General features: G+C 51.0%; 1 protein-coding gene across 5 annotated transcripts in view; it reads right to left on the reverse strand.

Annotated features, from left to right (window-relative positions):
- DLG3 (discs large MAGUK scaffold protein 3) overlaps nt 1-8,696 on the reverse strand; it is a 53,644-nt gene extending 44,948 nt beyond the window's left edge. The window contains exons 1-8 of one of the 5 annotated variants that reach the window (XM_010821843.4): nt 8,242-8,696; nt 4,887-4,937; nt 4,114-4,238; nt 3,741-3,910; nt 3,308-3,444; nt 2,812-2,956; nt 2,050-2,209; nt 309-465 (exon numbers count right to left, since the gene is read on the reverse strand). In XM_010821843.4, coding sequence (XP_010820145.1) covers nt 309-465; nt 2,050-2,209; nt 2,812-2,956; nt 3,308-3,444; nt 3,741-3,910; nt 4,114-4,238; nt 4,887-4,937; nt 8,242-8,598 — 1,302 coding nt within the window. In that variant the 5' untranslated portion in view covers nt 8,599-8,696. Of the gene's footprint in view, nt 1-308; nt 466-1,343; nt 1,500-2,049; nt 2,210-2,811; nt 2,957-3,307; nt 3,445-3,740; nt 3,911-4,113; nt 4,239-4,886; nt 4,938-8,241 lie in introns of those variants that run through there. The other 4 variants (XM_010821842.4, XM_024987855.2, NM_001192236.1 and 1 more) reach the window with 4 other exon arrangements.
- Nucleotides 8,697-17,088: the final 8,392 nt, after the last annotated feature.

Genomic DNA, 17,088 nt, shown 5'->3' on the forward strand with positions numbered 1-17,088 from the left:
GATGCCTTTCTCAGTAGCCCATCCCTGCCTATTATGATGAAACCTAAAGATTACACCTCTAGTGTAATAATTATCTTTGTGGGGGTCAAATGTCAACCAGGGTTCAGAGCCAAGTGATATGCATTTCTTCTTTAAGTACAAGTCTGGTCTCTGTCCCTCACTAAGGATATCTATAAAGAGAATATGTTTTCTCCAGCTCTTAGCCTTCCCCCACTTCAAAAAACATTCCTTGGAGAAAGGGAGGTCTTCCCTCCTCCCTTTTAGAGTGGCCCAGCTCCCGTCCTCCCACCTTGCCTTTGTTTCCTCACCGATAAGATCCGGTCTCCCCTGCGCAGCTCCCCACTCAGGTCAGCTGGGCCTCCTGCCAGGATGAAGGAGACAAAAATGCCTTCTCCATCCTCACCCCCAACGATGTTGAAGCCCAGGCCTGTGGAGCCCTTGTGCAGGATGATCTTGCGGGGCTCCCTGGTGGGAGAAGAGTGGAAGAGTCAGGACAAAGTAGGTATAAATTGTCATCCCTGTGAGGGCTAGCCTGGAACAAGGCCCACATGTCTGTAGAAGGACTTAGGTCCCTAGGTATGATACTCTGTTGCTCCCTTTCTCTCCTGAAACCTGCTTGGCTGCTGTTTGCTGCCAGGTGCCAAGTTTCAGTTGTTCTTCCTCCCTGCTTCCTGAGGGCTTGGAGTGAACTTCCCAGTGGGCAGTCCCTGACTCTCTCAGGTCAACAAACCCCTATCCTGGGCTCTAGCGACCATATCACAGAGCCCACTCACTGGTCCTCTTCCTCCCCAGATTCTCCCATCCTACCAACTGGTGTGGTGGACCCTGGGCCACAAGAAGGGGAATCAGTTAGGGGCTGTGGAATGGCCCTGGGGTTGACTGCACTCACCACCCACAAACTGCGTACTTACTTTACACAGTCTCCTCCGCAGTCCCAAAAATCCACCCACCAGCTATGACCCCTCCTACTTTCTCCAACAACAGATTTAGTCACCAGCTACCACTATGTACCTTTGCTGGGTTATGTGGGAGACAGAGATAAAGAAATCCCAGGTCCCCAAAAGGAGCTTAGGAGCCTAACCAAAGAGAGGAGCCGAGCACGTGAAAACGCCAACTAATCATGTCTAAAGAACCCCTCTGTAAATGGTCACAGCGTCATCAGATGAGAGCAGCAGCAGCTCCTGTGTAATCACACAACCAAACCCGGCACACTTGCCCGGCTCACTCTTCACTTTAAGCATCTCTCATCAGAGGAACCCCAGGTCTGAGGCTCTCCCTCTCTTGTTCCCAGCCTCAGTGCGGGGCTCCCTCCCTGAGACCCGGATGCCCTCCTCTCCTCCTACCTGGTATCCCCTCCAGGCCGCAGGGAGCGGAGCGGCCAGGCCCACCTCTGTGAAGCCCTCCTCCAGGCAGAGGCCGAAGCTGAGCCCAAGCCCAGGGCCAAGCCGGAGCCTGAGAACTTGCGTGTCCTCTCCATGGCTCCTCCAGCTCTCCCCCCCAGCTCCGTCAGCCTACCCTTCCGGCTCCACGGCAGCCTCCCAGGCCCCACCCCGCAGAAACCTGTCCCCCGGAACCCCTGCCGGCCCGACCAGTTCGGCGAAGGTGGCCAGTTCCGTGGCAGCCGCGAGAGTGGGGCGGGGCGGATTCCCTGCGAGGCCACCTGGCCCGCCAGCCCCAGCAGCCGGACTGCTCTCTTCTCTAACGTGGAATGGTTGCAACAGAGGGCGCTGCAACCGTCACAGGGCAAGAAACCCCGCAACCTCCACCCCCTCGGCCCCCTAAACACTCCATCCTACCCTTTCTCCACACTTTCGAAAAGGGGCCACACACTTGGCGCTCCCCCTGATGGTAGAACTTGTTCCTGCAGCCACCTCTGTCCCTCCATAGAGTCCCAAGGGCTTGAGAGGGGGCCTCAGACCCCAAAGACAGGAGCGAGGAGGGCTTTATCCTCTTCTTTGCCATACTACAAGAAGGCCCGTGGCCAACGAGAAAGGATTCCTCTCCTCCCCATCCCTAGATAGGATGAAGAGGTGGGGGTGGGGGTATTACCTGGTGAAGTCCTCTTCAGCCAGCATGTGCCTGGGGATAGGAGAGTAGCGGGCGGGGGGAACCTGAGGAGGAGCAGGGTAGCTGACCTTGCTCTCCACAGCCCCGAGATAACCCAGGCTGGAGTTATGGCTTATGTGGTTGTCAGCCAAGGCAGTAAAAGCTGGAATGGAGAAAGGGAGAGAGAAGTTGCCGGACCACTCCCCAGTGGTAGCCTCCTCCACCCTCCACCACGGGCTGCCCCCACTCCCTCAGATGCAAAAAAACCAGACCAAGGGATGCTGATTCCTCAGGCCTCTCCTCCCTACTCCACCCCCTAGGGTTCCTCCTCCACAGTCCCTTTCTGAATCCTGAGCTCACTCCTGTGAGTCTTAGAAAGAGCTAAAGTCAAGGCAGTCTACAAAGAAAAGCATGACTAGAGGTGTGACTAATAATAACCCCTCACATCTCTATAGCCTAATACAGTTTTCCAAGGGCTTTCTCGTCCATGATCTCATTTGATCCTTGCAGCACTCCTAAGAGGAGGGCAGCACATATATCACTAGCTCCTTTTTGCCAGAGAGGAAACTAAAGACAGGTGAAAGGGACTTTTCCAAGGGCATCCAGGAAGAAGGGACACAGCTGGGATTTGCACTCAGCTCTCCCCAGCACTGGGCTTATTTTCTGCCCCCCTTCTCTCTCTCTTAACAAGGAGTATTAACTTCTTCCCCTCCAGAAACCAGGGGGTAGGGCTTCAGGCCACGGACAGGACAGGCGGGTACGTACTGCTGGCATAGTCGGGGGGTGCGTACATGTCGTTGAGGTGGAGGCTGCCTGGCTTGGCCACCTTCAGATAGACCATATCAGACGTGTTCTTCAGTGAGGCCACAGCTTCCTCATGCCTCACATCCTGCAGATTGGTGTTGTTCACCTGGAAGAGGTCTTAGGGCTAGCACTGGGGAGAAGAAGGGAGGGCCTCCCCAGGGAACCCTGGAGAGGGGGGGTACTCTTTCAGTGAAATTCAATGGTGCTCTGTCTGAAAGAGGCCCAAGTACAGTGCTGTGAGGAGCAGAGAGAAGCAGAGGGTAGCGGTGGGCAGGTGAGGAAGTTCCAGCCATGAAGAGGACTAGGGGCTTGCTATCTGGGGACACACACCTCAGATGATGCTCTTGAAATTCCCCATAATGCCTAGTCCTGGAGTGAGGTTCAGGGGGAGGGAGAGGCTGCTAAAGCTCCACCTCCCCACCCCACCATTTGGGCATCCCTAGGAAGGCTGTCTCACCGCCAGCAGCCGATCCCCGATCTGTAGGCGTCCATCCTTCTGAGCAGCACCCCCCTCAATGATCTTGGTGATGTAGATGCTATTGTCTCCTGGGATGTGCTGGTTGCCAATCCCCCCAGCAATGCTGAAACCGAGGCCTGGGAGGAAGCCAGCAAGGAGTGGGAGAGTGATACAAGGAGAAGTTAGAGTGCTCAGTTAAGCCCAACCCCAGTCCCCCATGCTCAGCCAAGCCACCAGACCCATAGGAGCTTTCCCCAGGGATCCCAAATGCTAGGCTGTCATCCCGTGGTCAGTAAGGGTGAGATGTGAGGTCAAGAAAGAAGACTGTGAGCTGAACTGGGGAGGTAGGCAGGGGGTGAGGGGATTCCCTTCCACTTCCTATAGGGCCAACCAGGGGCCTCTGGCCAGAGCACGGGAACCTAGAGGGCCGCACCTTTGGGCCCTTTGAGCAGATTGACCTCCATGATGGTCTCTGGTGGAGGCTGTCGCCTCCGTACCACCAACCGCACCACAGGGCCAGCCTCCTTCAGTGCCTCCACGGCCCGGCTGTGCACCACCTCTGACACGTCCACTTCATTCACCCGCAGCACACAGTCATTCACCCTGCGGGGGAAGCCCAAGAGGCATGACAGTCTGCCACGGCCCCTCCACCCTCCCTCCCACCTCCTCCTCTTTCTCTCTCCTCCCCTCATCCCCCCTCCCCCTCTCAGATCTCATGGAAGGGTCATCCTGTCAGGCAGCCCTCCTCCCCCCCTCACCTCCATTCTGTCCCTGCAACCCCTGGCCCTGCTTCTAGACCACCTCACCCCAGCCTCCCATCCATGGCAGCTGCTCCACCAGGGATAATCTTGGTAATAAAGATTCCAGGGTCATCGGGGACATGGGGGTTGTCGATGCCACCTGCAATGCTGAAGCCCAGGCCAGAATTTCCCTGCAGAAGGAAGTGGAGAGGCATGGTCTGCTCAAACAAAAGGTATAAGGGAGGGTTTCTGGGGCCCCATCTACCCCTGCCCCTCCCCAGAGCAGCTTCTTCAGGCCTCAGAAGGGGCCATGGCAGGCTGGGGCACATTCGTCACAAATCTGGCAGATTCCCACCCTCTGCTGACCATTCTGGCATGGAGGCCTCAGCGAAGCCATCCCCTCCCCAATTCCCCAGGCCTCAGCAAGCAAGGTCAATTAATATTTGTTAGTGAGTTGATTAGGCTTCCCAGGTGGCACTAGAGGTAAAGAACCCGCCTGCCAATTCAGGAGACATAAGAGATCTGGGTTCGATCCCTGGGTTGGGAAGATCCCCTGAAGAAGGGCATGGCAACCCACTCCAGTATTCTTGCCTGGAGAATCCCGTGGACAGAGAAGCCTGGTGGGCTATGGTTCATAGGGTCACACAGAATCGGACATGACTGAAGCCACTTAGCACACACAGTCGGTTGGTTAATTGATGTAGTGATGCAGCCTCTGAGGGCCGTTTCCCCATCCTCTCAATGCAGGTCCCCATGAGTCTTGAGACCAAGGTTCAGGAACCCCCCACCTGGTTCTAACCCTCTCCTCCCATTTCATCCTGCCCCACTGCCAGACTCACCCGCTCAAGGACTATCTCCTCATACTTGAACATGCCATCGCTGCCATTCACCTGGGGAAAGACACAGGCAGGACCCTAAGTGCCTCCTGCCTAACCCTCCCCATGCCAACCATCTGCCTGCTGGTCAACCTGCTTGTCTCCCTACTCCCTGCAGAGTAGGGAAGCCCAAATTGACCCTGGGACACCTCTTGGCCACAGATGGGGCAGGCTGACCCTGAGGAGGCTCCCCTCTCCTTGCTTCCAGCCACATCAGGCCAAATCCAGCTGCTCACTTAGCCCAGACCAATTGTCTGGGACTGAGCCAGTCAGTGGTGCACTCACCAAGAGGCTGGGCTCCGGGGCCTCAGGGTGCACTAGGAGGGGTGCAAGGCTGGCCTGAGGGGAATGGCAGAAATGGACCATGGTGGGCAAGCCATGCCGCACACAGCATCCGTGCCTGGATGGGAATCTGCTCCTCTCTGAACAACAGGTCTCCCTGACTTGGGGATCACAGACTCCCACCATGTCGGAGCTGGAAAGGCAGCAGTCACCATCTTGTTCAACCTCTCCCATGTGACAGACAGTGACACTGAGGACCAAGGAGGACACAGGTTGTGCCTAAGGGCATATTGCGAGTTAGTGGCAGAACAAGGGCTAGAACCTGGATCTCCAGGTGCTCTTTTGAGTAACGCAAGCTTGCCGAGGCCATTGATGTTCTGGCCAATCGCCTTGCCCATTAAAGCTCATGGGCAAAAAGAAAAGCTGCCCCCTCAGAGTACCTCATGAATCTTCATTCTGTTTCTCCTTCTGTGTCCCCAAGAACCCAATTCCTCCAGTGGGCAGAAGGAGTCAAAGTCTTAATCCATTTTCTATCCAGGGGCTTTTGATCCCAAACCCTTTGTGTTTCTCAGCAGAAAGGGATCTGGTCAGGAGTCAGGGCAAAGCCAAGGGTGGAACAGGAGCAGAGTGGACAAGGTTCCCCATTAGGAAGAAGCTGGTGACCCACGGACTAACTGGCAGCAGAGTCCATGGCCTTCAACATGCAGTAGTCATGGGAGGAGAAGCAAGGGAAGAGGATGGAAACACAGGGTTGGTTTGACCAACCCACAGAAATAGCCTCCCATGCGTGACAAACTTGTGGCCACTGTCAAGTGAAAATGTGATTCTGGACAGACAAGTAGCACCTGCTCCCTGGCTCTCGTTCTCATCCCCACGAATGGAGGAGCCCTCTTGCCTCTCTCCCCAAAGAACCTGGTGCCTTTCCTCCCATCTTTGGCTATGAGGCCCCTTTCCTGACCCCTGATCCCCTCCTCTGAAGAGGGAAGCTGCAGACCCAGGGTAACAATTCCTCTGCATGCCGTGCTCTGCTTCCCTGCTTCTGCCTTCACCCCACAGCTCTGGCTTTGAAAAGCAGAGGACAGGACTGGCTAATCATGCCTCCACCTTTCCTGAGCCTGGCCCCAGGACTTTTTGCCCTGCAGCCCTAGGAGCTGGTGGGAAGATTCTTGCTGCAGCCTTGCTCTTGTCCCTGATCCCAGGAGGAATAACTGATGGCTCTTAAGAGCCCCGAAATAACACAGCTGCCTGAAGTACCATGCAACAGACACACAGGCAAAAGAATCTCCATGCAGCTCTTTTATGCATCTGGTATACCATGTGTGCCCACATGTGAGAGCCATGCTTCAAGCCCAGCTCCAGCAAGACCCAGCAGCTCCTGGCTTCCGCGCTCCAGTCTCGCATTGTCCCCCTCAAGGAACCCATTCCCAGGGCTAAGAGCCATCCAGGGATCAGTCCTGGCAAAGAAACCTTGACCAACTGGCCCACCTAGCCTTGGGACTGGCATTTATCTCCCAGTTGAGCCAGACAAGTACAAGAGAGTGTTTACAAGGGCAGGTCCCCAGGGTGGAGGGGGAAAGGAGAGAGGGGAACCCGCTGGAGAGGGCAAGGGGCCAAGGCAAGGAACACAGGAAACAGTCGGTGTGAACAGGCAGAACTGAGGACTTCTTTCCCCAGGAAGTCCCCATGCTTCCTTCTGAGTGAGAGCACATTCGATCCCCAGAGGGGGACAGAGGTGGCCAGAACGGTCACCAGCTTGGGGCAGCCAGTACCTGCCCTCCCCAGCAAAGCCTCCTCCTCCCTTCTCCCTACACTGGGGGCTGCAGAGCTGAATAACCAGACAGGCCTTCCGCCATGCATGCCAGGGACCTGGCTCTGCCGGCCCAGCCTCCATTTTGCTGCTTCTCCCACAGATGCTCCTTCCATTTTCTAAGCTGGCAGTTTAGGCTGGGAGTAGAAGCCGGAGTTGTGCCCAGCACCCAGGGGTTCCCAAGCTGTGCCAAGTCAGGGCTGGGGGGCTAAGTTTTCCCACATCTAGGGGTACCCCAGGGGGACATGCCCCACCAGGACCAGTCCCTGAACCAAAGCAGCTGCCCCTTGCCTGGCTCCAGGCACCATGCCTGTTCTGGAGCGAGGAGGATTGCTTCAGCTCCCGCCTCAGCACACACACACTTCAGAGCTGCTTGGACAAAAGAGTCCATCCTTCTCAGCAGCCTCTCAGCCTTGCTTGGGACGTGTCTCTTGCCTCCTCCCCCTCCCTCCCTTGCCTGTCAAGCGCCTCTCACCAGGGACACCGCACAGGCACACACACACATAGAGGCACACACATGCACACACTTGCAGCCACATGCTCACACACACATACATGTGGCCACACACACATACGGGCGAACACAGCTAAACCTGCAGCTTCATCTGCAGAGACATCTCCACATTCAGAGAGACATCTCCACATGTCCATGTGCACATTCACACACAAAGGGATGGAGAGGGACTCATGGCATCAGGGGATGAAGCTTGGCGAGCTGGGCACATGGCTCCTCAACATAGATTCACAGGCGCTCCACTGCCTTTCTCTACACACCTCAACATACATACACACACACACATGTCCCTGCTACGCAGAGCACCATGCCCCCTCCTCCCCTCCTGTGGAGACACACACCACACACAGCCCCCGCAGAACCTCCCGCCCCCTGTCAGACAGAGACACTGCTCAACCCCCATACCGAGAAGAACCCAATCCCCCCACACAGGAAAATGTGCCCCTCCGCCATACCTTCACCTCCTGACACACAGCTCCTCCCAATCCCCTCCAAATGGAGACCCCCAAACAGACACACACAGAGAAGCACACATTTCCAACCATCTCTCTTGGGCCAGCTGCAGTGCTGGGGCTCAGGGTCTGCTGGCTTGGAGCCCCAGGAACCCCTGCTGCACTCCAGGCCTCTAGGCCCCCCACTCCGCAGCCCCTCTGAGTTGCCCCCCCTCCGATCTCCCCGCGCCCCCGCCCCCCCGCCCCCCCCCCCCGCGCCCATACCTGCTCATACCAATCCCGGCCTGTACAGGTGCACTCCGGCCACCAGCTGGGGCCGCTGCCGTTGAGTTTGGGGGTGCTCTTGCCCGGGACTGGCTTAGGGGGCACTGGTCCCACATCCCGGCCCGTGGGGATGAGCTTGGCCTTGGTGCGGGGGGTGGGGGTGGCCCCCGCTTGCGAGGGCAGGGTCTGCGAGCTGTAGCCCCCATAACCGGCACTGGCTCCATTGCCCCCACCCGGCCCGTAGGGGTCGGGTACTTGCCAGTCCCCGTAGCTGGGAGGCTCGAGGCGCCGCAGGGCGGCCAGGCGGGTCACCTCGTAGCACTCGGGGCACTTACAGCAGTGCTGGTGCTTGTGCATGGCACTGCCCCCCGCGGCTCGGACCCCCCAGCCCACGCCGGTTTCCACGCCGCCGCCGCTGCCACCGCCGGGCTCCCGGGCACACTCACACTGCTCGGACCAGGAAGGGGGGGGCACCCGTTGGGGCGCCCGGGCGGAGCGGGGCCTGGGGCCGGGCGGGCGTCCCGGGGCCTCTGCCCCCACGCTGCCCCGCACCCACGGCTCCCCCTCCAGCACTGGCGGCTCCGTGTCGCCCGTCGTGGCTCCTGGGCCGAGGCCCAGCGGCAAAGAAGAAGCGGGAGCCTGGGCAGAAGCTGGGTGCTGCGAGGACTGCTCCTGCACTGGTCCCCAGGATGGATCTGAGTGGAGTCAAGAGCATCTCTCCCTGGCTCGGGTCTCAGTTGATTCCAGCCAATCAGCGTACAGAATCAGGCAGCGGCAGCGGCAGCGGCAGGAATGCTAAACAGCGGCTCCTTAAAGCAACAGAGGCAGTGGCGCCCCCAGGCTCAGCCCCAGCTCCCCAAATATCCGGGGTAGGGCTGACCCTAGGTCAGAGACAGGGGACTTAGGCCACGGGTGAGCTCAGCTCTCAATTTCATCCCTTTTCATCTCCAATCTCAGCCTGTCCTCCGCCCACTCCACCCCACCCCACCCTACTACCAAGAGGGAGTTGCAAAGAGATGCTCAATGGGTCCCCGGCCTTGCTCTGAGCTGGGGCCACCAGAAGTAAAGACTTGAGGCGGCAGAACCGATCGAAGGGATGTTAGAGCAGGGTGAGGGAGGTGCTCTCTCCTAACGGGACCAAGGAAGAGGACAGCTTGGGAGGCTATTCTCTTGCCAGTACCTCTTCCTCAGGACTATTGTTCTCTCAATCTCTAGGCCCTGAAATGACTACAACCTAACACTTGACCTGCTTCTATCACCAATGAGGGACTCACACCTAGAACAGGAGGAGAGGAAAGCTCTAAGCTTTTGTCCCTGGTGCACAGATTCCTGTCTCCTCCACTCCACTCCTGCATGGTTATCATGGAGGAAAGCACTTCAGGATGCCAAGAGAGTAAAGAAAGTCCAGGGCAGGAGGAAAGGAAAGAAGAGGTCTAAAATGAAAGAAACCTGAGGGTCTAGAAAAGAAGTTGGGAATACTTGTCCAAGGACATCTTCTTAACCTCTCTAGGCTCAGCCTGTTGGTGGATGGAAGAAGGATGACATGCTGGGAAAACTTGTCATTTTGCTGTTCTTGTTTTGTCATTAGCTACCAGTTATTGAGTCTTTACAAAGTCCTAAGCACTTTACATGCAAACAAAACCCCTACCAAAGTGCTACTATTATTATCTGACTTATACCAATGAGAAATTGAGGCTCAGGGATGTTAATGCAGCTAGGTTACACAGGTGGAAGTGACGGAATCCTAGCCATTTGACTCAAGTCCACACTCAGAACCGCTCAAGTACAACAGGTCTATTCTAACTTCTGCAGATCTCAGATCAATGATCATTTGTTGCACACCTACTCTGTGCAAGGCCTTGACGTAGGCCCTAGGGCTACAGAAATTTTTTCTTAATTCAACAAATATTCTCTGAGCATGTGCTATGTGCCAGACACTGTTCTAGGATTTAAGGACGTAGCAGCAAACAGGAAAAAAACACACACACACAATAAATCCTTGCCCTTGGGGAGCTTACATTCTAGTGATAGGACACAGACAAAAATTAGTACAATAAATAAGTGAAGTATATACTACTATATGTGGTGATAAATGCTGTGGGAAAAAAGAAAAAGAGCAAAAAAAGAGGGGTTGGGAGTACTAGGGAAGGATATGAGGTTGTGATCATTTTTTCTTCAAGTTTTTTACCCCTACATTTTAAAAGGAAAATTTTCAAACATACCAAAAAACTGAAAGAATTTTATAGGGATCAGCAAATTGCCACCTAGATTTTACTATACTTGCTTTATCACATATACATCTTTCACATATCCTCTTTAGCTTTTTTTAAAATGAAATTTTACAAACATACAGAAATGCTGAAGGAATAGTACAATGAACTCCTATATATCTTCCTCATAGAGCCAACAACTGGCAATGTCTTGTTATATTTGCTCTATCAATCGACCTACATTTTTTTCTGAATCATTCAAATGTAAGTTACAGATTTCATTACACACCTCCTCTAAATATTTCAGCATTCACTGGGTGAGGATAAAGACATTCTCCAATAATATGAATATGACATGTAAGAAAATTACAATTATTTCATATCATCTAATGTCCAGTCTCTGGCATGCTACATGGGGTCTCAAAGAGTTGGACATGACTTAGTGACTGAACAACAACAATGTCCAGGCTATATTCAAGTTTCTCCAAACTTGTCTTTTATATTTTTTAACATCAGACTCTAATCACAGCTGTCACATTGCATTTGTGTCTTTAGCCACTAGAATAGCCCCAATCTTAACAGAAAAATTTTTATTTTGAAATAATTATAGATTTACAAGGAAATTGCATAGATAGTACAGAGGGGGCCTGTGTACCCTTAACCCAGTTTTACTCAATGATGGCATCTTACATAATTATAGTACAATATCAAAACCAGGAAATTGACATTGGTACAATGTGTGTATAGTTCTATACCATTTTACCACATGTAGAGATTCCTATAACAACCGTTGCAGTCAAGATACAAAACTATTTTGTCACCACAAAGACCTATTGGTGTCATCAGTTTAAAAGATTGAGGAAAGTGTAAAAAAACTTAACTCTATTTAGGTCTCTTTACCCTGTCTCATCGGAGAAGGCAATGGCACCCCACTCCAGTACTCTTGCCTGGAAAATCCCACGGACGGAGGAGCCTGGTGGGCTGCAGTCCATGGGGTCACTAAGAGTCGGACACAACTGAGTGACTTCACTTTCACTTTTCACTTTCATGCATTGGAGAAGGAAATGGCAACCCACTCCAGTGTTCTTGCCTGGAGAATCCCAGGGACGGGGGAGCCTAGTGGGCTGCCGTCTATGGGGTTGCACAGAGTCGGACACGACTGAAGCGACTTCGCAGCAGCAGCAGCAGCAGCAACCCTGTCTCATTTCCACTATGGTTGTCTTTAATATTTCCTCTACATATACTGAGCTCCACGTCAGATGATACTATACCTATTGCTTCAACCATCAGACATTATTTAGACAATTCAAGAGAAGAAGGAAAGTCTGTTGTACTTATGTTTTTATTCATTCTATTCCTTCTTCCTTCCCGATGTTCCAAGAGTTCTTCTTTTATCATTTCCTTTCTCTTTTATGCACTGCCTTTAACCACTCTTTTAGGGCAAGTCTGCTAGTGTCACGTTCTCATAGCTTTCCTTTTTCTAAGGATATCTTGATTTCTCCCTCATTTCTGAAGGATATTTTCACTAAATATAGCATCCAGGCTTGGCAGTTCTTTTAACACTTGAAATATGTTGTGCCACTTCCTCTGGTCACCATGGTTTCTGGTGAGAAATCACTGATTCTTGAATTGTTTTCCCCCTGTTGATAAAGTGGTGTTTCTCTCTTACTGCTTTCAAGACTTTCTCTTGGTCTGGGTTTTAAAAGTTTGATTATAATATGTCTTGGCATGGATTTCTTTATCCTGTTTGGGATTTGTTCAGCTTCTTGAATCTGTAGGTTTATGTCTTTTGCCAGATTGGGGGAATTTTCAGCCATCGTTTCTTGAGGACTTGTTTGGCCCCACTCTCTTTCTCTTCTTCTGGGACTCCCTGATGACATGAATGTTAGGTCTTTTGTTATAGTCCCACATGTCTCTGAGGCTCTGATCATTGTTTTTTTTTTTTTTTTAAGTCTATTTTCCCAGTGTTATTCAGATCGGGCAATTTCTAATGTTCTATCTTCCAGTTCACTGATTTTTTTCTTGTCTTCTCCATCCTGCTGATGAGCCCATCTCCTCAGTTTTTTGGTTTGGTTATTATATTCTTCCATTCTAAAATTTCTGTCTGATACTCCATCATATCTGTTTCTCTGCTAAGACTTTCCATCTTTTTCATTTGTTTCCAACCTATTTGTAATTGCTCACTGAAGCATTTTTTCCCTAATGTTGGCTCCTTTAGACTCATTCTCAGATCATTGAAAGCTCTCTGTCATCTTGGTGTTGGCATCTGTTGTTTAGTTCTTATTCATGGTGAGGGTCTCCTGGTTCCTAGTATGGTGAGTGAATTTCCATTGCATCATAGACATTTTTGGATATTATGTTATCAGATTCTAGGTCCTACTTAAACCTCTTGTTTTGGATAGGCATTTTCTGACACTGTTGCCATCAGTGGAAGGGTCCATTGCCTGGCTACTGCCAGGAGGGGGTAGAGGTTCAAGTTGTTCCCCACTTAACATTGGTTGACACCCAAGGAGGGGTTCGTCTTTACTGCTGGGCAGGTGTGGGAGTTCCAGCCCCCCACAAGGCCTCCACTGACACCTCCCTGGCTGGGGAAGGGTTGAAGGGCCTCCTTCCTGCTCCCAGGTAGCTTCCACTCACCACAGGTAGGGGTGCAGGTGGGGGTGAAGATGATAGAGGACTGGGTGGGGAGGGGAGGAGGAGCAGGGCAGCAGCAAAAGTCTTGACTCTCCACTAGGCCTTCCTCTGATACTCTGATGCCACGCAGGTTAACCTGTGGGGATGGAAGTCCAGACTCCCTACTTAGACACCACCCCAGGGAGCCTGGGGAGTCTGGCAAGAGGGAAAGTCTTGGTTTCCACTTGGGTCTTTGCTGGCTGGAGTGGGTGGAGCTGCAGTTTTTTGTTTTTATTTTTCTGTAATGTCTGGTTGCAGGAGAGTGGTTATTGTCTAAGAGTTTTGTGTTGTCCAACTAAGCTGCCCACTTGCTAGTCTTTGGGCTAAAGAGAGCAGGCTTTTACTGAGGCTTTTTTGTTGTCTGTGTCTCCTGGCACTTCCAGGCTGGCTTCTCCAGCCTACAGTCTGGGATATTAGGCAACAAGAAAACCCAGGGAGCTCACTTAGTCAAAACTGCCCTTTTCTCCCTCTTTTAGAGTCTTCCTATGCTTGTTTTTACATATCACATGCAGAGTTTTAGCGTCCTTATTGGGAGAAATAGGGAGAAGTATGTCTACTCCAGCTGAGTCCAGAACTAGAAGTCTCCCATCTTTTTTTAAAAAAAAGTATTTATTTATTTTGGCTGCACTGGGTCTCAGTTGAGACATGTGGCATCTTTTTTAGTTGCAGCATGCAAACTCTTCTTTAGTTCTGGCATGTGGGATATAGTTTCTTGAGCAGGAATCAAACCCAGGCCCCCTGCATTGGGAACTAGAAGTCTTAGCCACTGTATCACCAGGGAACTCCCTTCATCTTTTTTTTTTTTTTTTTAAATTAATGACATCGGCTTTTTGAAAAGTACAAGTTAGTTGTTTTGTAGAATATCCTACTTCTGGATTTGCTTGTTTTTTTTTTTTTTTCCCCTCATGGTGTCATTTATCTTGTTCCTCTATACCCTGTATTGCTGTAAACTGGACATTAAAATAGAGGCAATCTTAAATAGGTTTTCAAGGTAGGCACTACTGAGAAAATGATATTTGAACAAAGATTTGAGGGAGGTGAGGAAGAAAGTCATGCAGAAGTGTATACCTAGCAAGGGTGCTAGATAAGGACTGCATCTGGCTTGTTCAAGGAACAGCAAGGAGAACCAAGTAGCTGGAGCAGAGTGGGGGGTGGGGTGGGGCGGGTACTAGCAAATAAGATCAGAGATTTCGAAGAAGACCAGACTGTATACAGTCTGTAGGACACTGAAGGACTTTGGCTTTATTCTGAGATGGAGAGCCATTGGAGAATTTTGTGCAGAGAACTGACATGATCTGACTTGTGTTTAGCAACATCACTCTGGCTTCTGAGAATGGGTCACAGGGGACAAAGGTGAATCAGTGAGACCAGTCAGGAGGCTTACTGAAGTGATCCAAAGGAAAGGTGATGGTGGTTATGACCAGGATGTAGCACTGGAGGTGATAAGAAGTGATTGGATTCTACATGTATTTTGAGGAGAAAGTCAACAGGATTTGCTGACAGATTGATTATGAGGTGTGGCCTTATCTGGCCAAGATTTTTTGGCCAGAGCAACTGGGAAGGTGAAATTGTCATCGACTGAGATGAGTACCACTTTAAGGAAGAGGTCATTTTGGGGAAAAAGATCAGGTGTCCAGATTTAGACATTTGAGTTTGAGACGTCTATCAGATATCCCAGTGGTGATAAATAGTAAACAGGCCTTGTCACTGGGATGCTCAAAGCTGGAGAAAAGGAAATACAGAAGCAGGTCATTACAGTAACTGCAAAAAGTGCTATTTCAGAGGGTATATAAGAAAGCAAGTTATCAACTCTATTTGTGGGTGATGAGGGGCTTATGAAAAGTGTCATAAGAGATGACATTTTTAGTTTGGTCCTGAAGGGTGACTAGGTGTTCATTAGGCAGAGAAAAGTACAACTCAGTTGTTTTATGGAATATTCTACCTCTGTATTTGTCTGGTTTTCTGTATTCTTAGCCCCTGGCACACAGTGGTTGCTCAATCACACCTAATCCAGTCACTAGTTGTGTGACTTTAGCCATCACTTTACCTCTTGACTTCCCTGGTGGCTCAGATGGTAAAGCATCTGTCTACAATGCGGGAGACCTGGGTTTGATCCCTGGGTCGGGAAGATTCTCTGGAGAAGGAAATGGCAACCCACTCCAGTACTCTTGCCTAGAAAATCCCATGGATGGAGAAGCCTGGTGTCCATGGGGTCACAAAGAGTCAGACGCGACTTCACTTTCACTTTTCACATTACCTCTTGAGCTTCAGTTTATCTGTGAAATGGAAACAATCATAGGGGTTTTGTGGGGATTAAATGTAAAACATTGAGCACTTTACCTAGTACACAGTGGATTAGGGTTAATTATTATTCATGACCAAGTCTAGGCTACTCTGGTAACTCAGGACCTTAAAGTCTTTTATATGCTCAGCAGTTTGTCAATACTATAGAGTGCTAGACTCTTCTTACATCCAAAAAGTAGCTCAGGAGAAAAATTGCTAAGCCTGGAGTGAATGAAGAGGGTTAAACTGCCTTCCTCATGCCTGATCTCCATTGACTGCCCCCCTTCACATTTTCACTTTTAATGAATATGAGTAAAGCCCATTTACATTCATAGTGAGCTTCTCCCCGCTCTAATAGGCTCCCTGATGCTCAGACTGGACATGATTGGCAACCCTGGGAACAGGTCAGCAACCCTGAGATGCTTTGACACTTGGAACCCCCTCCCAACTGCTAGACCTCCAGCCTGAGACCTCAGGGAGACAGGCGCCCCCTACAGGTGGAAAACAACTGCCCCTGCAGGCGATTGAGATTGTTAGGCAAATGGGCTGCCTGATGAAAGTGAAAGAGGAGAGTGAAAAAGTTGGCTTAAAACTCAGCATTCAGAAAACTAAGATCATGGCATCTGGTCCCATCACTTCATGGCAAATAGATGGGGAAACAGTGGAAATGGTGAGATACTTTATTTTTGGGGGCTCCAAAATCACTGCAGATGGTGACTGAAGCCATGAAATTAAAAGATGCTTGCTCCTTGGCAGAAAAGTTATAACCGAGCTAGACAGCATATTAAAAAGCAGAGACATTACTCTGCCAACAAAGGTCCACCTAGTCAAAGCTATGGTTTTTCCAGTAGTCATGTATGGATGTGAGAGTTGGGCTATAAAGAAAACTGAGCACTGAAGAATTGATGCTTTTGAAGTGTGTTATTGGAGAAGATTCTTGAGAGTCCCTTGGACTGCATGGAGATCCAACCAGTCCATCCTAAAGTAAATCAGTCCTGAATATTCATTGGAAGGTCTGATGCTGAAGCTGAAACTCCAGTACTTTGGCCACCTGATACAAAGAGTTGCCTCATTTGAAAAGACCCTGATGCTGGGAAAGATTGAAGGCGGGAGGAGGAGGGGATGACAGAGGATGAGATGGTTGGATGGCATCACCAACTCAATGGACATGAGTTTGAGTAAACTCTGGGAGTTGGTGATGGACAGAGAGGCCTAGCGTGCTGCAGTCTATGGGTTGCAAAGAGTCAGACACGACTGAGTGACTGAACTGAACTGACAATGAGACTGAAGCCACTGAGGAACCTGATACAGGATTTGGGAGGAGAGTGACTATTTCTGACTTCCATCCACGGTCTCTCCAGCTCCCTCAGCAAATTGACAGGATGAGGGTGGTGTGGCCCGCTACTGTATGATAATCTGGGCTCATTCTTGAAAGTACAGCTCCATTGGGTGACCCCAGTCTTTTTGTGTGAAGAAATAACCACTCTTGCCCCAAAGCCCTTGGGGCTTTTCACCTGGGAGCCAGAGATTGGGTTTGCTGAAACTGGGAAGTTTCTGCTTTGCAAGTAAGGGGAATTGTTATGGGTGTGCATTCTCGGTGGATGGGAATTCTAGCACATTGGGCATGGGGTGGAATAATTTTGATGATTAGTTCACTAAGGTATCAAGATTTCCCCACCAT

Source organism: Bos taurus, chromosome X (genome assembly GCF_002263795.3).
Source record: "Bos taurus isolate L1 Dominette 01449 registration number 42190680 breed Hereford chromosome X, ARS-UCD2.0, whole genome shotgun sequence".
Lineage (NCBI taxonomy): Eukaryota > Metazoa > Chordata > Mammalia > Artiodactyla > Bovidae > Bos > Bos taurus.